The sequence below is a fragment of the Centruroides vittatus genome, unplaced genomic scaffold (assembly GCF_030686945.1).
Source record: "Centruroides vittatus isolate TY-2023 unplaced genomic scaffold, ASM3068694v2 contig_18, whole genome shotgun sequence".
Taxonomy (NCBI): domain Eukaryota; kingdom Metazoa; phylum Arthropoda; class Arachnida; order Scorpiones; family Buthidae; genus Centruroides; species Centruroides vittatus.
The window spans coordinates 6,053,842-6,079,584 of NW_027121101.1; the positions used below are offsets into that span (position 1 = coordinate 6,053,842).

The 25,743-nt window shown below is 31.4% G+C and overlaps 1 protein-coding gene and 1 non-coding gene across 2 annotated transcripts in view; one reads left to right on the forward strand and one right to left on the reverse strand.

The window, feature by feature from the left end:
* Positions 1 to 21,280, reverse strand: part of LOC136969632 (transmembrane protein 179) — a 31,997-nt gene extending 10,717 nt beyond the window's left edge. The window contains exons 1-3 of the mRNA XM_067263893.1: positions 21,168 to 21,280; positions 9,882 to 10,194; positions 7,114 to 7,242 (exon numbers count right to left, since the gene is read on the reverse strand). Coding sequence (XP_067119994.1) covers positions 7,114 to 7,242; positions 9,882 to 10,165 — 413 coding nt within the window. The 5' untranslated portion in view covers positions 10,166 to 10,194; positions 21,168 to 21,280. The remainder of the gene's footprint in view (positions 1 to 7,113; positions 7,243 to 9,881; positions 10,195 to 21,167) is intronic.
* Positions 21,281 to 25,326: 4,046 nt separating this feature from the next.
* On the forward strand, positions 25,327 to 25,400 carry TRNAT-UGU (transfer RNA threonine (anticodon UGU)). The gene has a single exon. It is a non-coding gene; the product is annotated as a tRNA-Thr (tRNA).
* Positions 25,401 to 25,743: the final 343 nt, after the last annotated feature.

Consider the following 25,743-nt stretch of genomic DNA (forward strand, 5'->3'; position numbering starts at 1 on the left):
TTATTTTTGAAATCTGTGGTACAAGTTATTAATGATAATATAATTACTAATAACATAACATCAATTTCAGAATTTTTCGTGATACTACTAACTTGCGAAAATTTTCATCTTCCATCTTTCACACTAAAAAATATTAAATTAGATTATATTTTGTGCTTTACTCTATCAAATTTAAAAATTTATTATAGTTTTTTTAATATATACAAATAGACATAAAAAGAAGACTTTTAATAGAAGTAATAATCAACAAAAAACATTGATAATGTAAGGGATGACAAGGAGACAAAAGATTTATATTTTTATTAAAATAATTGATATGTTTGAAATGAGGAGGAAATAAATTTTAAATATCTGTTCTTAAATGGTAGTCAATTAAATCATTATATATACAGAAAAACTATATATATCAGATAACTGCTTTTTATGTTGTTAAAAAGTTACCATTGTTGCTTGTCATCTTCAGGCCGTTTACAATGTATAAATATTAAATAGTATTTCTAACACATTTTCAGACAAAAACATTAATGTGTATCTCAATAATATTCAAATGCAGATTAGACAATAGAAAAAAATTAATAATACATTACAATAATAAAAATAAACTTAATTTTTTAATAAAAAGTCACCAATAATCATTGAAAAAAAATTTAATCAATTTTTTGAAATGATACTAATATAAAGGCATCTCTGGCAGCAACACATAGAAAACTTATTTGGATGAATAGAAACACTAGTGAACTTGCAATGAATGAAAACTATTTAAAATTATTTTAGCAGTTTGAAACACAGATCTGGGCAAACAAAGAATCCAATTGATCTATTACTAATGTATTTACATCAAATGGACATAATATTAAGGTTGGAAAAGAAAGAAAATAAAAATTCAAATAATTGAAAAGTCAACAGATTCATTACAGTAAATAATTCATGGTTATTTTTTGTTCATTTTTTCTGTTTCTCTTTATCATTATTATGATTGTCATTTCAGTTTCTGCTTTTGCAGTTTGTCCTTGACATCTACTTCACTACTGTGAATTCTGATAAACAAAAATTGTTAATGTAATACATGGTTGTTTCTCAGCATAAAGTTATCAAAATAAATCATTAACATGTCACATTAAGGATAGATCAATGATTTATGAACTATAAATGACATTGCTATTTATAGTTCTTTTCTTGCTATAACCATTGAAATCACTATTTCATCTTTATAACAGTTACAATTGAAAAGCCTCAAAAATACAACATAAAAATGAGAAAAATTTTATTTACTTGATAAATCAGAAGACTCACAAAAGTTCTGGAAGGGTTTTTTTAGTTCTAAGGTTAACTTTTCCATGCACTCTGAATAAGTTCTGTATTTGTTCTAAAAATAACTCTTTCTCCCCTACTCTAATACTCTATACATACATATATATATATTTGTGTGTGTTTACATTTGTATGTATAAAAACTTGAAGTAGTTATAGCTTTATTACTAATAAACAATTAATTAATGATACATTTAATGAGTAAGTAGACTATCATTGTGAAATTTATCAGCTAGTAAAAATTTATTCAAGTAAATTATCCAAATGCCTACATTTATTCAGAGTAAATATAGTAGTTAATTTGTATTGCTGAACCTATGAATAGCTAACACCAATAATATAAATATTTCAAATATTTTTACTTTTAATTATTTGTAGTGTCTTAAGACATACAGAATTAAAAATAATAATACAATTCATAACTAAAATTTAAATAAATAAAGTGCATATCAAAATTATATAACAATCTATGATCAATTATTTTATCACAGTACAGTTATAAATTGAATTATTATTAAAATGAAATTGGCAATTTTGTTCATGTCAGAGATTTATCCATACATCCATACATTCAGGAAATTTCCAAAATGCACACATTCTATAAATATAGACTGCACGATACTCTCTTTTTAAGTTTTAAAATATAATATAATACAATATAATCAGTGTTGCCATTTTGAAATTTCAAAATGTACTGAATCTCCTTCAAAAAATGTACTATTTTCCTTCAAAATGTACTATTTCTATGGTTGGTTGCTTTTGATATTAATATACCATCATACTAAGTTTTTGTGCTTATTTCAAATTCATATTCATAAATACTTTAAGTGAATATATATATATATATAGGTTATATATAGGCACGTAAACAAAGTATTCATGAAAAAATATATATATGTATACTTTCAATCTGCCACATAGGCACTTCATTAAATTAAATAAAAGAATAGTAAGACAAAACTTTCTTTAATAAAATTAGCAAAATCAATTCTACAAGTATAAAAAATTGCAAATCTTATCTTACAAATTGAACAGATGTATTATGTCGTCTACATCTTCATTCTCTTCTGTTTCGGTATCGTGGATAGCTATTGAGTGAGTTTCTTTAAGTTCTGGGATCCAATCGTAACATTTTCGGTTTTGGGTTTTTAATAACTCTTTTGATAGCAGAAGAGCATTACAAGTGTCAACCTGAAGTCTATTGCGAATCTTTGTCTTAATTAAATTAAGTTGTGAGAAGACTCTTTCCACACAAGCACTAGAGTGGGGAAGACTCAACAAACTTGTTGAAAGCTTTCAAAGTATTGGAAACATCACGTCGCCATTGTCATCTTTAATTTTATTTACTTCATACCAGAAAGTTTCTAGGTTTTCAACTGCACAACTGGTTAACTTATCACGAATTTCAGGCAGCAGTTGCCATTCTGTGTTCAGCTCTTCATACTCATGTTCAGGCACAATATTAGGAAAATGTGTTACCAGGTTTACAACTGACCTAACATTTCCAGACAAAGCAATTTTTGGCTCCAACTTTGTTATTTCCTGCAAGATCAAATCATCAAAAGGAAATTTTTTTTTAATTTCTGCACTGAAAACAATATAGAAAGACTGAATGCTTGAGAGAAATAGCTTCATGTCTTTTTCAGGGAATTTATTCTTTGCAATCTGAACTTTGCACATTGCACCAAGATATATTGTTTCTATTCGTTGAAAATGTCGTGAATTTTGAGTGTCTATCTTGTTCAGCGGTATTGAATCCACATAATCTTTTTTCAGATAGTTGTGCAAAATTGTTTTAAACAGAGAAGATATGTTTGGCAGAAGTGATGTAATACGTGGCCTCTCGCTTTGAAAATTAAGGTTCATTTTGTTGATGAGTTCCAAAATGTAAGATAAAAAATGTAAATACAACTTATTAAAGGGATTCTGTAAATCTTTCAGTAACAACTGTGCTGTATGTATGTTATCTTCCACAGCAGCTGCTGTAAAATAAAGAGTGAGTGCATTCCATTGTTCTAAGGTTCTATTGACTACTGCCTGCCAGGATAGCCATCTTGTCTGAGATAAACGTAACAATCGATGTGGTTGGCCATCTACAAATTTTTGAAATTCACTAAGTTCATTGATCCTCTTGGAGCTATGAGCAAAGTAAGCATATACAGTTTCTAAACCTGTTTTTATGCGCTCTTTTTATGTGCGATTTTTATTTGTGCGATTTTTTTAATGCGAATTTTTAATTTGCGTTTTTGTGCGGTATAGTTGGCGACTAGTCTCGTGCGATTTGTCATGTCTCACGTTGACTTATTATAGCTAAATAAACTTATTATAGCATAAATGAACTTATTATAGTAATATTATTGCATGAATATGCGAAAAATGAAATAATTTACTTTTTAAGTCAACAAAACACCACCTGGACAAAAATATGTAAAACAGACGATGCAGTCAAGTGCTGACATCTGTTGTCAATAAATTCTATTTCGTACAGTTTTGAGTTATTTTCTATGTGAGACTTCTTTTATGCGGTCCCTATTGACCGCATAAAAAAAATATTTTTTTTAATTGTGTTGCGAAAACTATTTTTTATAGCCACTCGTGAAGTTTCGTGCGATTCTTTTTTTATGCGGTCCCTATCCCCCGCATAAAAACAGGTTTGACTGTATATTTCTAACCAAGTCTTCAATTGTCCGTGGAAGTTTGTTGCAAGCCTGCGACACACACAAGCTAAAAGAATGGCATACACATCCAAGAACAAAAATATTCGGATTGTCCTTTTTAATTAACGCTTTCACACCACCAGATTCACCCATCATCACAGAGGCATTATCCGCACCAAATCCAATCATATTTTGTGCAGGAATATTTAAATTTATCAAAAGTTCCATCATTGAATGATAGATAGCTTCAGCAGTTGCTTGCTGAACTTGCAACAGTCCCATAAAGCGATCCCTTGCTTTTCCAGAAGCGTTATCAAAATACCTAGCAATCACTGCCAAGCATTTGGTGGAGGAGATATCAGTCGTTTCATCAATAATTAAGGAAAATTTCACATTTTGTAACACTGAAGTCATTTCTTCGCAGCTTTTCGCAGATAATTTTTCTTTAATGAGTTCTGTTGTTTTCGTTCGGGCTACTTTTAGGTCTTTGGCAATATTTGAATCATGGCATACGGACTGGATAAGTTTAGGAAGGTGATCCATAATCTTTATTGGAAGATTATGCTCTACACAAAACATAGCTAATTTCAGCTCAGCTTCTAATTTTTCTTGTTGGTTTGATTTTCTTTGAAAAGCTTCTAGTAGGCCTCCTGATTTTACTGTTTCAAGGCTCTTCATTGCTTGTTTGTGTTTTGTATTGGTGGCATGTCGTCGAAGGTGACAAACATTTCCAGATATGGTTTTTTGGCATACTGCACAAAATGCTTTATTTGGGTATACTGTAGATCGTCTTAGCCAAGTCTTAAATTCTCCCATTTGTAGCCACTTGTCACAAAAATTTTGAGGATAATTTTTTCCTTTCTTCTCAGATTTATCATCCTTTTTCACAACACCACCATTCGATCCTGCTTCGTTTTCACTACCAGATTCAATACAAGATGAGTCTAATTCAGCTTCTTCAACTTCCGATTCAGAAGAATACAAATTAGTCATTTCCTGAGTTAACGATTTAGATAATGTTGATTTCTCAATGTGCCTGCGTTTCTTAACTGGAGAACTAGTACTTTTAGAAGCTGAAGTTATATCCCTCATATTTGTGGAAATGGCGGAAACAGCAGTTGCAGAAACATTGTTCGAAGAAAGCACTGCAGGATTAACGGGAATTTGAGTAGGCTTAACGGTTATTGGATGTAAGTTCTTCTGTGCTGCACCAATGTAGCCTATTTTTTGGTTGCGCTTGATGTATCTAAATTAGAAATTAGACAAAACATTGCACTATATTGTAATAATGTTTAGTCGGAAATTATTTAATGTACGTGAAAACAAATAAAAAGCAAATCGATATATTTGCTCACAAATATTTTTAAAAAAATTTAAAAAGCATTAATATGAGTGCTTTTTTAACAGTTTTTTAATGATCGAAATTCTTTAAATCTTTGTGAGATCGAAATCAAATGCTCTGTTATTGAAATACAAATATAATCAAGGTGTGACTTGAAAAGGCTAATATTTAAATATAAAATAAAATATTTCATAAAATTTTTTAATGAAAATATGTTGTATGGTTTTTTTAACACAAGCATTAAAGCTAATTTTTTAAAAATACAATAGTGATGGATAAAAAAATTATAAACTAAATATGCATGGACAGATTCAAATTAACAAAAGTTAATTCGGTTAAATTTCAGATATGTATACTGTCATGGCCGCACAGTGGGGACCTACGTTCAAACCTAACCTAACCTATTCTAATAAATTAACAAATTATTAGTAATTTATTAGAATAGGTTAGGTTAGGTTAGAACGTGGGTCCTCGGGCCCGAGAAAATTAAAAATTTGCATTTCTAATCGCAAATACTATCGAGATTCCGGAAGGGCAGCCATAACAGTATACGTATCTGAAATTTAACCGTTATTTCTTCTACCAAAATTACTAAAACTGAAGTTCATAATTTAAGAATTAAATTATAATGGTAGAAAATAATATAAAAGTATTTATATTATTTATACTCGTACAATTTCAAAACTATTTTCTATAATAATTCGACTCTGACTTAACGGCTATTTTGATATTATTGACGACAAAAGTTTAAAATCGTTGATTTCCTTACCTGTCCATTATTTTTGTTTGACGGATTTGAATTGTTTGGATCACGTGACACTATCTATGTTGTTGACGTCACCGACATAAGCCATGTGTATGTTGTGATTGGATAATTCAAATTAACAAGTAGTGACACTAGTGAGACTTTATTGAACTAATTTTTTCGGATTCTTTCGTTAATTAAGGCATGAAATATTATTTTGTACCATAAATGGTACTAAAATATTATAATGTACTCAAAATGTACTAAAAATCTAAGTGTACTTTCAATGCTCTCAAAAACGCAAAATGTACCAGAAAAGTACAAATGTACTAGGAACGGCAACACTGAATATAATATATATATACAGTAGAGAGTCAAAAATTGGCACCCTGGTAATTGGAATCGTCCGATAATCGGCACGATTTTCAGTCGGACTGTGTCGTGCTGAATCGAACGTTTTTGATACTAAATTTACTTCTAAAGTATAATTTTCATGTTTTTATATTCTTCAATATATTTATTTTGTTTGTACAAAATGCAGAAATAATTTTTAACAATACGATAGCCTCGATTATTATTATAAAAATTTTCGTTAGGCTTAAAATTGACGAAAATTCAACACGAAGCGACACGCAACGGAGAAAAATTCAACAGGAAGCGACACGCAACGAAGAAAAATTTGAACATCGGACAGGTTAATATATTTTTTCGTACATAGACCGTAATCGGAATAAATCCCTAATCTGAACGACCCCAGTCCCCAATTGATGCCGATTTTCGACTCTCTACTGTATAAGCTTTGAACTTTCAAAAATTTATACTTAAAAACTTCAAATTATTTTTGAACATTAATTTAAATATAAATTTTAAGGGAAATATAGTGTGTTCAGTTTATCAACTAATTCAAATTAATCAGATTTGGTTGTATTGATTGTCAGATTGTTTTTGATTTAGATTATTACACTTATTAACCTAAATAGTGTTTATAAAACTAATAGTTATTTTGGTAGAAATTAATATTTTTTTTATATTCATTCTATTTATAGCAGTAATACTTACGATGCAAATCTCTCAGTAACTGCATCACACCATTTCTTAAAGCCACCAGTAACAATAATAGCAGCAATAAGTGATAAAGCTGTTAAAAGAAGGTTATCAACAGTATCCAAAAATGCTGAAAGAAAAGAGCTGTAAAAATAAAAAATTAATTTGTTAAATATAGCATAATATAGATAAAATTATATATTTAAAGAAAATTTTTATTAATTTTGACTATTTTCAAGCAGATATTCTAGTTTACTTTCAACCAATATATGACCCTGTCATAATTATACAAGTGCATTTTTGCTATTAATAACATTGTGTGTTATCTTGAACACCAATATTAACACTTTCTAGTTTATGGACAAGTCTCACTCATTCACAGTTTTACATGTTATTCTGTGTAGACAGCTTAGACTTGTCTATAGTCAATGTAGGAAGTATGTTTAATAAAAAAGTTAGAAATCACTCTCAGCAGGAAAATAGCAAATGCTCCAACACCTTATTTGCTGAGATAAATTTTAATTTTTCATGACTGTTTTAAACCTGTTCTACAAGTCATCCTCAAGGGCAGAATACAAGCTCATCGTTGTAAATCAAACATTCTCAAAACAAATGTTTTCAAATATTGGAACAAATTTAAATACAAATCTTGGAACATATTATACATTTAAATTAAATGAACATACTGCCAAATATAAAACATACAACATAAAAAAAAAAAAAATACTGAATGCTAGAAATGCTAAAGACTTACCAATGGCTTGGAAGTATATCGTGGAAAAGAAAATAAGAATATGATAATTTATAACTTAACTTTTTAAGGCCCTTGCAACCAAGAATGAACTTTGTTTTTCCTTTTTTTTTATTTGGTCAGTTATTTTTCGATATTTATTCATTTAGTTACAAAGTATCCATTTATCAAAGTATCCTTCTGCGGACAATGTACAAAAGATTTTCTATGTATCCTATTCTCCAAAAAATGTATTAAGCAGATAATATAATGCAGGCTCATAGTAATAACAAGACTAAAAAATGGCATCTTAAAAGCAAAAAAGAGGATCAAATGAGGACCATCTATAGCAGACAATTTTTATTTATTCAAACACAGCAAAGTTTCTATAGACTATTATTCAAGTGTGATTATTACTTTACATTATAAAACTTGCATAAAGTGCACTAATAAAAACTACAAAAACATATCTTGTTTCCTCAAACCCTGAGAGTTTATTTTTAAATATATATCCTCTGGAAACCCCCAAAAGATGGTTTTATTACCTTGCAACAGGAGATGAGTGGATAAAAATTGAAAAAAATATCTTAATTACTCACACATTTTCCAAACTGTCAAAACCATTTATTGACTGTATGGGTTATAGCTATGAAAAAAATTTCTGTTTTCATAGTTAATCTAATTCAGCATCTTCCAATTTGGTTATTACATTGTCATTCAAGTCTGCTTCAATGTAATTGTAGGAATCAAGATTCTGACTCCATCTTCTGGTACAAATTCACCATATCTTTCCAATTCAAGTTGATTCCTAATTACCCTACAGTTGATAAATTCTTAACTAATGAGCTTGATCATGACTCAAATATATAAAATTATAAATAGTGTCAAATGTTGAGCAAGGGCTTGTCCTTGCTCAACATTTGACACTATTTATAATTCTATTTCAGAAAAATTTTCCTCTAATCTTGGAATAGAAAGTGCTGTCTGACTGTAGATACTTTAAAGAGTTAGAATTTAAGTTAAACTCCTTACCTACACTTTAAACTACATTACCCTATACACAGTACATTACTTCAATATGTTCTCCATGCTCTTTAACCTGGAGATTTTTTCAAGACTGGGGTTTAATCAAGGAAATAGAGTATAAGATGTAAAAAAAACAGGCTGGTGTTCAAGCAGATTAAAAAAAAAAGTTAACAGTTACACAAAACCAGCCAATGACTTGGTGGCTTTTTTTTTTAAATTTACATTGTATGTTTTTGTAATTTTTATCAAAAACTTTCTTTAAGTTTAAAGTGTTCTGAGAAAAACAGTCTTTTAGTATTAAAATATTTTATAATTAACAAAACACAAGTACTTTCGACAATGCATCATTATCTTCATCAGGCATACAAAAAGTTCCATTTTAGAATACCGATTTCATCCATGTTCTAAAATGTAACTTTAGAACACATTGGAGAGAGTTAAATTAAAGGATAAATTTGTGTTAATTGTGGTTTAATAAGTTTTTAAAAAGTGAGTATCAGATTTAATCCAGGAATTAATAAATTTTTTGTCAAATTTGTTGGTTAAACATTAGTACAGACAACAGACTAATTATTTCACATTATTAAGTTATATAAGTTGTTTTATTTTACCATGTACTCATGATTAACCAGGCTAATAATGGGGAGAACAAGCATGGAAAATTGAAAACACAGATAATCCAACATACATTTTTTAGGAAATAAAGTCTAGATGCTATCTTCAGAAACTTCTTCAAGTTTTAGTTCATATTTTTACCTAGATGGCATCATTTTGTTCACACTAAATATTTTTTAACAAAAGAAAGTTGTGTGTGATTGATGCCTCTTTCATTTGGCCAATTTTTGCATAAAAAGAAAAAGCTGCTACACAGATAATCTGTGCATGAATAATTGGGAGTACACTATATTAATTAAAAAAAGTTGCATATTTTAAAAAATATAAATACAAAAATAAATATTAAAACTGATAAATATTTAATAAAATTAAATACTTCAAAAATTGAAAACATTTAAAAAATTTAACTTACCTATCAATTCCCCTAAATAGAAAAACTGACATTCGAATAGTTTGTATAATACTTGTTAACAATAGTATGATTCCAACAAGCATTGTATAATAACAGTAGCTAGTTGATGCCCATTCTGGTTTAAAATTTCCATCATCTTGAAATGTTCCAGTTGTATATAACAGACAATGTTCTTTGAAGTTGTCAAGATTAATACTTAATGGCACGACAAGACATAACGATAGAATAAATGCAACAACATATCCTGTTGTCTGACTTAATAGCAAAAAGTTGCCTCTACCCATACTTTATTAATTGATAATGAAGAAAATATCTAAAAATAATTTATATTACTTATTAAAATTTGGCTTGGAACAGATTATTAATAATAAATATTGAATATACACTCACATGCCAAAAGTCATGGGATAGCAATATGTAAATTTTGATGTTGCACACCATGTGATTGCTTGGACAAATACAAGACATTTGTCAGTTGTGATGTGTTATCTCTTAATTACAGTACATAAGGTTTAGCAGCTACCAGGATTGGTTATGTCAAGGTGACATGAATTATTGAAGTTTAAACCAGACATGATAGGGGGAACCAGACAGATGGACATTCCATTTCTGAAGTTGTGTGAACATTCAACATTCCTTCATCCACAGTGTCACATGTGTACTGGAAATTCCTGATGGAAGCATTATCACCCATCACAGACTGCACAGTGCCCAACCATGGTAGCTAGGGATTGCAATTGCTGGATCCCTCATCCAGCAATCCAGCGCAATCTTCGGCTTGCTGAATCCAGCACTGCAGATCCGCAAATACTCAATTAACTTTCTAAATAATGGCGCAAAAGTCTACGTTGTCGCGTTGCCGCTTTGCTAACTACTAGACTTGCTTGCTACTAATTACTTATTCACTACTTTACTAACACTAATAATTAAATTACTTATAAATAAACTATACCTTTATCAATCCAGCAACATTTAATAAAATAATAACACATTCAATTGCTTTTAACGATCTTCCTCAGTTACAAAAAAATACAATATTAACTATAGAACATAAAATGTGTTCGGAATAAATATAAAAGAATAGTGCTTAATTACATCCCATTTTTAAACAAGATACATAGATGTACTGCCAGATCTAATAATTTTCACATTGTATACAGACGTAATCCCACTGTTTTCAAACTTTTAAGAATTGATAAAAAGAAAGGATTGGAATTCAACAATGGGTATATTCGGTGCCTTTACACAACCAATGTTTCAATTCCAAGCTTGTTTATGTGGGTGCAACAATGCGTAGTTTAAAACAAAGGCTCAAGGAGCACAAATATACAGTCAGTAAGAACCTTGACAACACTGTGCTGGCATCATACGCAAGACAGAAGGATGTTAACGTCCAATGGGATCAAGTGGCAATTATAAAAACAATGATGAATAGGCAAACGGTCAAACATCTTGAGAGTTTGGAAATCTGCAAGGCGCACATGGCAACTGGTTGTATATACCATAGAGATGTGGACTCATTGTCTACCGCGTGGAGATCCTTTTACATTAATTAATGTTATTAACGGACAATGCTGGTTTCGTTGTTATATCTTTCCCCCCCGCTATTTATTTTGTTTATTTATCTATATTTTGTCTGCTTGGGCATTTTCTGTTAATTTTTATATTTATTCTGAACACATTTTATGTTCTATATTTAATGTTCTATTTTTTTGTAACTGAGGAAGATCGTTAAAAACGATTGAAAACGTTATTATTTTATTAAATTTTGCTGGATTGATAAAGGTGTAGTTTATTTAACTTATTCTACTTCCAGTATGTAGTTTTTATATACTTATAAATAACTACAGACTAATATGTAGAGCCTATATAAGAAAACTGGTAAGACTGATAGCCACTTAGCCACTGATTATCCATCCTTACATTATAATTATAATCTCACTAAACATTTAAAGTTAATTATCTCTATCTGAAGTGTTAAACCGAACCAAAGTTAAGTTTACTACCTAAATGTGTAAGAAGTTTTACTCATTTATAGTGACCAGTCCAAGTAATAAAAGTTTCTTAAGTATTTTTTAAAAAAATGTTTTATTTCTTTAAAAAAACCATAAATTGCTGGATAGATAGATAGACAGATAACATTATTGCACCAAAAATACATCTGCGTTGGATCCAGCTGGAATTATTTTGGTCCAGCAAAAATCCAGATGGATTGAAAACACTGCTGGATTGCAATCCCTAATGGTAGCTTAATAAATCGGAACCAATTTCTGGCTAGAATTGTCTGTGGTAACAAGCAACACTTACTCAAATCATATCTGAATTCTATTCAGGCAATACCAGACACATATCCAGGAGATCAGTGCAATGTAGTTTAGTATCCATGAGATTCAGGAGCAGAAGACCTAACAGCCTACCTCTGTTAACACTACGACATTGAAGACAGTGCCTCACTTGGGCTTGTAAGCATAGTAATTGGACCACAGAGAACCAGGAAAATGTGATATGATCTGATTAATCACAGTATCAGTTGGTTTGGACTGATGGTAGGGTTCAAGTGTAATGCAGACCAAGAGTCCTTGGACACAACAAGGCACTATGCAAGCTGATGGTGATTCTGTATTGGTGTGGTGTGTGTTTATATGACATGGGTTAGGTCCACTGGTCTTACTAAACATGCCATTGACTGGAAACCACTACATTGAATTGCTTGGTGAATGTCTGCAGCCCTTTATAGATTTCATGTACTGTACCTCAACAATGATGGAATCTTCCAGTAGGAAGATGCACAGTATCATTGGGCCCAAGTTGTCTAGAATTGATTCAAAGAACATTCTTGACAGTTCTAATGAATGATGGGGCCACCACATTCACATCCAAGATCCTACATCTACAAATACCAGGCAACTGTGGACAACTATTCGGATGGCATGGCTCAGTATTTCTCCAGAAGTCTTCTATCCACTTGTGGAATTGATGCCATATCAAATTGCTAGTTTGCCAGGCTAGAGGGGTCCTACATGATACTAGATAGCTATCCAATGACTTTTAGCAAGTGAGTGTAATTAATTTTTAATATTAAAATAATAAAGTGTAAATATTAAAATTTATATTTCTCTACATTTAATTATTAAGTAAATAACCTTTTGTGAAGTCTTAATGCATAAAATTAAGTATTTCCAGAACATTTTCTAATAAAAATATTTGAAATCATTTGCTAATGGTAAGTAATTTCAAGTGATAATATGTAGCAAGTTCTCTGCAATAATTTAATTTATTTAGAAGAGAATGTTACATGGTAGAAATGATATAAATTCTTATCAAATGTTTTGGAATGTTTTCACATTTTTAAACTCTAAATAAATGATATCCTTTGGTAAATGGTATAAAATAACAATGTTTGGTATCAAGTGGCAACCAGTAGAAAATCATATCAATTGACAAAGTTACTGTTCATCTATGTTTTAAGAATATCAAGCTGGCAACAGTTTGCAATAGCAGCACAATCAAAAGTATGGAGCTTTTGCTAGGGGGGGTCAACATGTCACAACACTAGCTCTTGTTCCTTTTTGTTGTCTGACTTAAAGGAAGCAAAAGGTTTAATTTGTGGAGTTTTATTAGTTCATTCTTTAATCATTCTGTATGAAGTGTTGTATGTTATCTGATAATTAAATTATTTTTGCAACAGTTCACTGTAATAAATTGTACTTTTTGTTTGCTTTCACAATCTGTCAAACTAACAATAACTTGAATTCGCTTCAATTTATCATGAATTCACTAAATTATTTTAAGTAATTTTTTAGTGTCCCTAACAGCAAGTATATTTTTCTTGATTAAAGAAAATAGTAGTTCCAAAAATGATATTAACATACACATAAGAATGACTCCATAACAGAACTCTTCTGCATTCTTCATTGTAATTCCAAAATTCAAATAGAACAGATTGTACCACCACACATTAAAGCATTAAAACTTGCTAAAGTTATTAAAAGCCTTATTAAGAAATGTTTAATAAATCATGAGAAAGAATAAAGCCTGGAAGAGATGGATGTAAAACATTCAGATAATAAAAAGACGTGCATAATAATTGGCAAAGTTATTATCTCATTCATAGCTTCTTTGAATGTCAGATGACTGCCATTATAATGTATCTGCTCCACTCAGATAAAGAAAAAGATAAGGCAGATATATGCATGTTGAAACTCAGCAAAGCAGAACATAATCTTTACTGTACAGAATGTTATGGCAGCACATAAAAGAATATCATTCAGTCCAAAAAAATAAATAATTGGAGATAGTACTGATGCAATGGGCTTTTGATAGGGAAATCCAAGTAGACTGAAAGAATCCTGTAATGATTATGGGATGGGCAGAAAAGAGATTCATTAGAATAATTAAACAATATTACATACATATTCTAGACTGCTCCTTTATAGGCTTTAATGTTAGATAGCAAGCAGCAAGTGAACAGATGCACTAATATTACCTCCCTAGTAAATAAAGTGGCAGCCAGGTTCTCTTAAAATTAAAGTACCCAACACAGTTTTGCTCTAACACAGTTGGAGAATCAGGGAAATCCCCAAACAAACTGTCAGAAATTTTAAGTGCAAGCACAGTCATTTGATATTTTTTTTATTCAAGTATGCATATTTGCCCATGAATTTTAAAATATTGAAAATTTCAGTGTTGTTTTGTGACTTTCGCCTGGTTTTCTTTAATGGGAACTAAGTACTGGTAACTAAAGAAAAAGAAAAATTTTTCTTTTTCCTTAGAATAGGAAGCTAGGACAAAGAAAAATTTTTCTTTTTCCTTGTCCTAGCTTCCTATTCTAGATTTCCTATAAAGCTGGTGTCACTGTCATTGAACCCAAAAAACTGTCTGTATTTTGTTTTTAGAGAATAAATTAAAAGTTACTACATAAAAAGAATAAATTTTTAAAGATATCTTAGACAAAGGCAAGTAATTGAAAATATCAGATTTTATGAAAAAAGTAGAAAAAAAATCAAGACGATGTTGATACTTCAGATTAAGGTCAACAAGTAAGCTCAGATGATGACAATATTTTTCCACAAAGAAAATGTCCTTGTTTAACAGTGTTTAGCAGTGAAGATAACATTAATATTAATGTGCAATACTTTTGTTTGTGATCATTAGTTAATGATTGATTGCTTTAATAAACATATTTCTCTTAATTACAAAAAAGAATAGTATATTTTTGGGAACTATGTTTTGTACTAGTCCTTTGTTTCATACAGCACAGATTTGCATAACATGGCACTTTTTTGGAACATAAGTAATGTGTTATACAGGAGATTGATTATCTGTATACACAAAAAATATAATTTTAATATTATGGTTATTTAGGTATAAGGAAACAGATATTAATATAATTATTTTCATGAAGAGAGAGAAATACTTCTAAAATTTTTGCAATTTTAAAAAAGTTAATATTTCCAGTTAAAGGTTATTCCACAAACTTACATATGCCCCCCATTTTTATTCATGCCATATCCTGCAAGCCACCTCAATATAAGATTGCAGGAGAGTTTAAAGGAATAGTAAGTGGCATAGACTGATTTTTACAAATTAAGTATAATAAATTTTCATGAGTTTATCTATAAGGAAGGTTTTTTTTTGGGCATTGAAACATTTTTGTGCACTATTGGGAAGCATTTATACATATTCTTAGTTTTAGAATTGTTTATCAAACTCAACAAGTAAAATGGCAAGGCCATATTTGGGACAAGATTGTCTCGGACACTCACTACTAAGCGGGATCACTTCAACGCTCATGGCGGGTCTCATTCTCATTCTCCAATCATCTTTGGTATCGCTGGTTTTGAGCGTAATCATTCAAACTTTGCCAGCAACAGCCATGACCACGAGGTCATCCACAATGCATTTTCAGTGAAATTAACCTATGCAATGTTGAAATTTCTCTCCGTTGCATGATGCCCCAGGTTGAATTTTTGTCAATGCGAAAATTTCCCATTTTTGAAAATATTATGGTGGTTATTGTATCATTCGCAATTATTTTTTTATTTTGCACAAACAAAACATATATATTAATAAATGTAAAAAGAAAAAAAAAAATTATATTTCAGAAGTTAGTTTTAATATAAAATTATAACGACTAGCGCCATCTAGTTTCAAAAAGTTCCGATAATGAAAAGAGATATCTCTGGTCAATCAATCAACATTAGCACATGGCAACCAGAAATATGTGGGGAATAACACGGGACAGGTAAATGAATTTTTTCAAAGATTTGTTTGTCAAAATTCGATTTAGCAACATTTGTTTTTGAACTTCCCAACACACGTGTTTGTCAAAATTTGATTTCACAATATTCGTATTTCCAACTTACCAACTAGCAACACATGTGCAAATCTCGCACTGCTGCCTGTTTGTAGAGAGTGTCGCCATTTTGTATTTTATTTTGACTCAGTTCTCAGTCCCCTGAGTACCTACAAGTCTGGTTTTTTTGCATGCATGATTTGGGCACCTAATACTCTGTGTCAAATTTCAACTCCTCACATGTATTCCTTCATACCTCTATGCTGGTAACACATCAGGCAGTACAATTTTATAAACAAGACATAGTATTGTCAAAAACTGAAATATATATACTGATATGATACATCAAAAAAGGAAAAAAATATATACAGTGGGTGATCGGTTAACAAACAAATCGAATAACGAATACTTTTGCAAAAGATTTTTATGTTTGGACAACAAACACATGATCGAATAACAAACACCTCACAGAACAAACACAGGAAGCGGCGTAAAATAACGAATACAGATTGGTCTTCCCTTGTCTTTGGGCAACAATTTGAAACTTTTCAAGGTGTGGGAGACGTCGATGCTCAACCCAGTATATACTGATCAAATAGTATTCCTCCAAACTTTGAAACTCTCCCTTTGTCCTCTACAGCCTTTAATTTTTCTAACAGAAACAATATTTTTATAGTATTCACGAAACTGTCAGGTGGGCACTCGTTAAGTTTTGAGTGAGTTTTTCTTTTTGAAAGGTAAAAGTATAATAGCAATGGTAAAGAGTGGGCAGAAGATGCCTAATGTTGCTGGGCAGTATGGCTTGAACAGCTCTACAGTAGGCTGCTGTTCAATCTTATTTAAGAAAGATACAGTATAATCAAGAAGACTCAAGCAGCTAAAGAAATAACAAAAATCACATCTGAGAAATAAAGAACATTGAAGGGCTCATAATGGAACCTGAAACAGATCTGACAACAGAAGAACAGCAAGAACGCTTGAATGAAGAACACCAAGAAACTCGGCGAGATATGTTTTTTTTTTTTCTGAAAAAAAAAGATTAATGCCGATATCTGCTATTAAACATCTTTTGAAAAAGTAGGAGGATGTCAGAACAACAGTCTTAAAATGGCATCCAAACCAGGTTGAGGCTTGGGAATTTCTACAATTACAATACTATAATTACTTCTGAAAAATCCTGAAGAAGAGAGAAAAGCAATCGACTTTAGACTGATTCTTTAACCCCCTCAAATGGAAAAAACATGACTAATAAAAATGCAAGACTGTGTATATATGTATTTTTATTATTACATATAAATAAACCAACACACCAAAAACACACGGCACAATAATAAGACTTACTTCTAACCAAAACCAAAATGTGGTTTTGGTTAGAAGTAAGTCTTGCATATAAATAAACATAGTAAGAAAGTATATATTTTTTTATTTTTTGGGGTCTCCAGAATGAATTAATTAAATTCCCATTAAAACCTATGGTCAGTGCCGTCTTTAGGGGAGGGCCTACGGGGCCCCGAGGTCGTAGGGGCCCCTGAATCCGAAAGTAATAAAGTTACAAAAAAAGAACAAATAGGTTACTTGAAATGAAGAAACCATTAATAATACAATTGAAATTACTCCTCCAACATGTAGTGTGAAGTGTTGAGTACAGGGTGAAAAATCTGACTGGCTAAAAAAAAAAAAAAATAAAAAAAAAAAAGGGTCAACTGATTTTCTGGGATATGTTAAAAGGGTGATAGCACGATATCCGTAACTGGTCTTGCCCATGCTAGCTACACCAGCGACCCCGAGGTCTGTAATTTAGTATTGATTCTGTTTCTTCATGGGGAGCTCCCCAACATTCTTCTGGCCCAGGGCCCCTTACGTTCTAAAGATGGCACTGCCTATGGTAAATTGATAATTGGTTAACAAACAATTCAGATAGCAAAGTCTTGGAACGGATTATGTTCGTTAACCAATCACCCACTGTACTGAATTTAGCATTTTGAATCTCTAACATGGCATGAACACTCATTATAAAAGCAATTTGTCTTGATTGTAACATGAACACTACTAAGCCATCTATTAACCATTGATAATCAATATGCAGTGAAGCATATTTAGAGATTAATACTAACTTTTAACTTTAAATATCTTGTATGTATTCTGAAATTTGCATGTAAAAGCAGTTACCATGGTTATCGTAAACAACTATCCCCTATTAGCTGGCAAAGTTTTAACTCAATTGGTCAGTCACATCTGAAAATATTCTCTTGTCATTTACACCATTTATAATGGATTTTAACAGTTTCAAAGCAGTTACGAATAAGGCTGTAAGGATGAGTGTAATCAGAAAAGAAACTAGCATGGAAATTCATTCATTAATTGTTAAGTTGACAACAAAGAAAAATTTCTATGTTTAATAGGAAGAAAACATTCTAATGTTCAATCTATAATAAAGAAATATAAAAAAGACAGGAAGCAATGAAAACAGCAATGTACTGGTCATCCAAAGGTCTTAAATAATAAAGATGTAAGATCTGTATTAAAAGTAATACTTCAATAAACCAAGAACAAGTGCACCAAATATAGCTCTTGAAGGAGAAAATGATACAAAGAAATCTGAAAGTCCAAAAATATCTGCAAAATTTTAAGAAAATTAGGACGTGTGCCTCACAAGAAACCTTTCATTAGCCATGTTAATCCTGACAAAAGATTGCTTTTTTCCATGACAACACAAAGGAGGGAACAATTTTGGGAAAGGATACTTACTATTCACCTATGAGAGCAAATTCAATATTTTTGGATCTGATGAAAGAGGTAAAGTATGAAGAAAAAGAGGTACAGTACTGAAATTAAAGAATATCATTTTAACCGTAAAACATGCAGATGGATCAGTGATGGTATGGAGATCAATGGCAGCAGCAGAAGTTTAATTTTTATAGAGAGCATTATGGATCAATGTATGTATTTAAATGCATTGAAGAACCATTTGAAGCATGATGCTGAAAATTTACAGCTTGGAAACAACTAGATCCTCCAAGATCAAGATCCAAAACATACAGCACACACAGTTAATATAGTTGCTCTACAATGTGCCAAAATAATTATTTTCTCAATCCCAATCTCCAGATCTCAACTCAATTGAACACATTTTGAATTATTTGGAGAGAAATATCAGGAAAGAGTTACTAGCAAAGAAAGCTTGAAGAAAGCATTATATGAATGGCAGAAAATGCCACCAAGTTTCATGCAGAAATTAGTCTACTCTATGCAAAAAAGACTTAAAGCTGTTATAGAGAGACAAGGAAGAACAGGACATTAATACAGGAAATCCTTGTTAATTCAAACTCAGATAGTTCAAACTGTACTATTTGTCCCTGGTAAGGATACAGATTTACACATTAAGAAATTCAGTAGGTTCGAAATATGGCTACTTCGAAATTCAAAGTGAAAATTCTGCCCAAATAGTGATATGCATATGTTAACTTGTTCATTTAGATCAAAACGCCTCCATACAGTAAGAAAATAATAGACCAAGAACAACTGTAATCTGATCAATTTGGCATTGCTTTTACAATAATATATTTTTGGGTGTCACCTTACTCATGGACTACTTTTCCCTCCACTTATCTCAAAATACAGCTGGATTTTGGGATTGCAAGATTGGGATACAAGTTGCAGATTGAGATACTTGTAGGGCTCTAGGATACTACATTTGGGTGATTTACATTTTGGACCACTTTAAAAATAATTTGAGCTACATTTCAAGCAATTTTGCTTTACTTTTTATAAATCCTATCTGACAACCTGCAAGATTCTCACTGGACACGTGCAGTTTACCTGCAGTTTATTCATATTATTATTAATTATTAATTAACAAAAATAGTTTTTTGTAAAAATAAAAAAGACAGTCATTCCAAAAAATTCTTTTTAGATCATCACCCAAAAAAAAAAAATAATAATAAATAGTGTTGTGTATACGTAACCATATTCAGTTTGCTTAATAAATTACATCTGTTACATGGCATTTGGCATATTGTATGAAAATCTATAAATCTCTCAATAATTCAAAGACGTGATGTGATTATTTTGTCCCTCGAATTTCAAACTAACAAGGATTTCCCGTACATATTAGTGTTGCCACCTTTTCAAAATTGCTGACCCAGACCAAGGTCCTAGATTATAATTTAGTTAGGACCTTGGACCCGGACAGTAGATCAGGTTTGTTTGAACAGAAGTCCCTGACGCATGCTCAATGTTATTTTACCATGCAAAGAATACTGTGCACACCAGTTGACTTGAAGTCAGAGACTTGTGTAGGAGCAACTTAAATGTTGCATTCTAAATTAAATTAAATTAAGAAATGAAATAACTTAGCTTTAAAGAGCTGAGAAAAAAAAAAAAAAAAAAAAGGTCAACAGGTTGCTACAAAATCCCAGATAAAATTAATACATATGACTATTTTTGAAACATACAATTACTTTCCAGACCAAAATTAGGTTTTCATGTGATAATAGTATGGTGTTTACACAGAATGGTATCGTAATTTCTGTACACCATCTGTTAATAGTTACTGTAGTGTTAATAAAATGATTTAATATAAACTTGTTTAGCATTTTCATTTTGGAAAAACAGCCATTTTGTAGGGTGTACAAAGATTTTCATGGTGATTTTTATATTTTTGTTTTCAGTTTTGGTGTAAACTTGATATGGAACAAAAACATGCTGATTTTAAGCAATACACCAACGTTTTCTGAATTAATTATATTTAAAATACGGAAAAACGTCATATAATGACAAAGACATTACAGAATATCTTAGTTATTATATGAAGATTGTGTCCATAATACAAATAAAAGTGAGTCATCCGCTAAGTCATTGAAAAGTATGGCGCATATCATACTGTAATGACACATTTTAAAACGTTATCTAATTGCATCATTTATTTAAAAACATCTCTTAATTCTTAAATTAACCACAATAGATTTATTTTATAACGTATAATATCTTACCTCAAGCCATTATGTCACATGAACATCGTATACGTCCAACAACTTATAAACATATACGTTAACGCCACTCAACGTTGCTACAGTGAATGAAAATGTGCCTTTACCTTTTTTTTATTATTATTATTTTTTTTAAATAACGTTCCTTGAAGATATAGTGAGTAAGGATGTGTAACAATAATTCCATATATTTTATAAATATTAATAGTTTTTGTCAGAAACATGAGATAATTACCAATTTTTTAGAAACTCTCTTAAAAATTTAAATGTTTCAAAATTTTGTTCCTCTGTGGAACCATCTGACTTTAAAGATAATGGTGTATTTTTTAAACTCTTTCCGTCCTGCGGGAATCTTGAGGGCCTTCTTTTCATTCCCATTGTGATTTTGTCTGGCCCAAATTGGAGCCGCCGGGTGGTGAACGACGGGTCTGATTACGATCGTCCATGGTCGCAGCCTGACATATCATGAAATTGGTCTGTTCTAGAAAGTTGCTGGCTTGGATTCGATATCTGGGTTTCCTAATGAGAGGCTGACGGATGCCAAAAGTTGCGGATTACAATGTGCTGGTCGGAAATTTTAGAAATTTTTTGTGGGCGGAGCACGACATATCCGGAATAATCTGTTCCGGATATGTCGTGCTCCGTTCCTTGCTACTTGGCCTTCCCCTTTATAAGCCTAGTTGAACTCATGATAAGCATAGAGGAAATTTTTTTTTCTGACAACAAGGAAGAAAGAATTAAAAATTAAAAGAAATTAGGATGCGCGAAAAGTTACTTTATGCATTTTGTTGTCTATAACTTTTGTAAAGAAAAATCTATAAAAGAAAATATAAACTGTAAAAATGAAATTGTTAATTAATTCAGAAAGTTTTTTCATGAGTTATGTATGGAAAATTTGGTTCAGAATTATAGCCAGGTCGTCCATTTAAACATCTATCCATAGTCAAAAGAAATCCTTCCAGCAATAGTCAGATTAGATTTTTCTTAAAAATCTTTCTGCCCTTGGACACTAAGAGGGTCTTTTTTTAAAGTCCATTATGGGTTCGGCCAGGCCTAAATGGAGCGGCCGGTGATAAGGGATGGTACCCGACATATTCAGGACGAACACCGAAAAATTCCTTGAGTTTTTCGAAGTGTTCAGTCATAATGAAGTTAAAACTTATTGTACAGAATTCAAAAGGTTAAGCAATAATTTAAAAATACAAAATACTATTTAAATTAACATAAACGCTTCAAACATAACTTATGCATACATAATAAGTTCCATAAATATTTTGTCCCAGAAATTTGATTGATATTTATTAAACATTTTGCAAAGTTAATAATTCGTAATTAACTTAAAAAATTTGCAATGTGTAATAAATACCAATTAGAATACATACATTCAAGACCAAGATACGATTAAATGAAATACAGTATTATGTTAGCAAGACCGGTTTTCGACTGTTAGGGCTGTTTCACACTATAACCGACTCGACCGACCGGTCCGATCCGACCGATCCTATAATCGGACGGACTAGTAGTAAAAGCATTCACACTGAGTACGATTATATGTTGGTGGCCGACTCGTAAGGACCAATCGGAACGCGTGTTACAGATCAAAACACCAGCCAATCATGGTAAATTTTTTAATTTAAGCAGAAAACATGGCCGTCATGGAAAGCGATCGTGCATTTCGAATTGTTTTAAAACATATTTCATTCGTATCCAGAAATTGTAGTTCTGAATATGTGACAATTTATCGTCAGGCCATATCTTTGGCAACAATATCTATTGGAATGTTTTATAGTCAATCACGTACCAACGTTTAGTTTCTTGGAAATCTCCGTCCAAGAATTATTATTATTTTTTTAATGTCTTTATAATCAGCTCGCCGAATATCATAAAGCCAAGTATATTTTCTGACTTCGTTTATTATAGCTTCCGAGAAAACTGTACCTTCCGCCATTTTCTAACTTTGGATAAATCTAAACTCTGATTGGTTATAGCTTCCAAACTCTCATTGGCTGTAGCTCATCGACTGCTCCGACCCGATTACAAATATTTAATTTTTTAAGTCTGTCCGACTGGAACGACCAGTCGGTCAGCCGACTGCTGTTGCCATGGCAGCACGACTTGGAGTCGGACCATTCGGTCATAGTGCGAAACAGACCTTAGCCGCTGGCATGCTACAGATATTTGGCTGCACTTATTAGAGTACCTAGATATCAGAGTAGCAACATACGAGTCATCGCCGCCATGTTCTGTCGAATGTCATCACGTGGTCTATGGGTTTACATTAAGAAATGACGATATATTTTTGTTTAATATAGCATTTTCACGAATAAAATGCTTTATTAAACTAAAAAAATCGTCATTTCTTAATGTAAACCCATAGACCACGTGATGACATTCGACAGAACATGGCGGCGATGACTCGTATGTCGCTACTCTGATATCTAGGTACTCTAGCCCCTATCAATGCTGATCGTGAGCAAATGCATAATCTAACCCAAGCCACGAGAGGCTACTAGTATGTTTAAGCACAGTTTCATATAGTTAACAGGGGTAAAAAGTTTATTAAAATACTTGATATATATATATATATATATTAATTTTATTCAAATCAAGCCGCTCCGTAGATAACGGGAACCTTTGTATAAAGTTATATTTTAGCGTTACCATAAAACAGAATTCGCAAATTAAAATAAAATTAATTTTAAAAAATTTTCTTATCACTAACATAAAAGTTGTTGTCTCTGTGTGTGAATTCCTTATAATTTCTGCAACTTTTGTCCAATCCAGTTGAAATTATGTTCATATTCGTTTTAAGTTCTAATGTGAAGTATAGGCTACTTACTTTGCGGAAATATTAGATATAGAATAAACGTTTTATCGATTTCGGATCAATGATCAGGCTACTTTTGCAACGATGTTAGTGACCATGCTCAAAGAGGAAATTTCCTTTAAGTTTATTTTTCTGAATATTTTGTTAAATGGCATATTTTAAACTTCATTAAATTTAAACTTAAAAATGATAACCGCATCGGGTTACTTTTTTAAAAAAACTCTTTTCAAGGTGATTACGTGACATTCTGTTATCTCATCGAAAGTAACGATCTAATGAGTCTGTTATTTAAAAAGTATTATTGCTTATCAAACTAATGTACGGTACATACAATCACATACGGTACACATACGGTTCATTTTTGATTTATAAACGTGGAATTAAGAAAACTCGCTTTTTTTTTTTTTTTGTTGGAAAAATGCCTAGGGGTAAGCGTAGGTAAATTCTAGATCTAAAAGAATAACAACTCGGACTTCCGAAGGAAGTGAAGTCCGACTTGAGCAACATCAAATAAGAATGGCTTTGTCAATGGCTGCAGAAAAAGCATCACAACGTCAAGCTCGACTTGAAGCTCTTCTCAATTATTCAATCTTTACTTTCTCATAAGTATTCTGTGGTGCTTCACGGGACAATTTCTAGTTGTGAATAGTTTCACAAATAAACTATAACTATAGTAACAACACAAGAACACTACTTATATTCTGCAAAAAAAAAAAAAAAAAAACACTGTTCGAAAAAAAATCTAGAACGTGCTGACTTGTGAGTACGATACGGATCAGATTGATCTGAGCACACTATAAATAAACAATCATATGGCTGAGAGTAAACATGATAACTGATCTTCAAGACTCGGCTCGTACACGATTAAAAAAGTATTGGCATATTGAGGGTTAAATACCATACTTACCGTTTAAACTCTGATTTTAACTTCTTTATAATAATTCAACAAAATCTAGAAAATAGCTAAATTCGAGATGAAATCATTTAGATTTTAATCCCTTATCTAGTTGCCTAAATCCCAAATCTTGGAATAAAAAAAACAATTTAGATTTTTATGAAAACAAATAGATTCTGAAGTGGCAATCTTGCCCAACATGTGGTACATATTTCAAGGTTTCGACTTAAAATAAAATGGCGATCGATAGTACCCGTCGTTGCCACCGAGAGCCCTGTATCAAACATAACAGCCATTCTACATACAATATTCTAGCTCGTTGGTGAAAACTGAGTTTTATAATTATTTAAAATATAAAAATATTTTTTAAACAGAAATCATAACATTCTGAAATTTCCATTCTACCAACGAAACGCGCGCGGAAAACGATAACATCGAATGGCGCCGTAGCTTAGTTGGTTAAAGCGCCTGTCTTGTAAACAGGAGATCGCGAGTTCGAATCTCGTCGGTGCCTCGATTTCTTTTTTTTGTTTCTATTTGCTATTTCGATTTAGAACGACTTCGTTGTAACTGGAATGCGGTTAACGTTTAAATTTGCAGAGAAAATTACATCTTGTAGTTTATCTTAGTAGTCTGATCCTAGGTTGTGGATAAAAGCTATCTGGCATATTGCGATCTATTCTGTTACGACATCGAACTTCACGTCGGATCGAGTATCTGTGTTGAAAACTGTCCGACCCACATCGACATTTAATCAATTATCGATATGTTGATGCACAATTTGTCGTTACAAAATTCGATATTAATCAAACCATTTTCCGAAACTTGTTATCTGTTGTTTTTCGGAAATGTTGTCG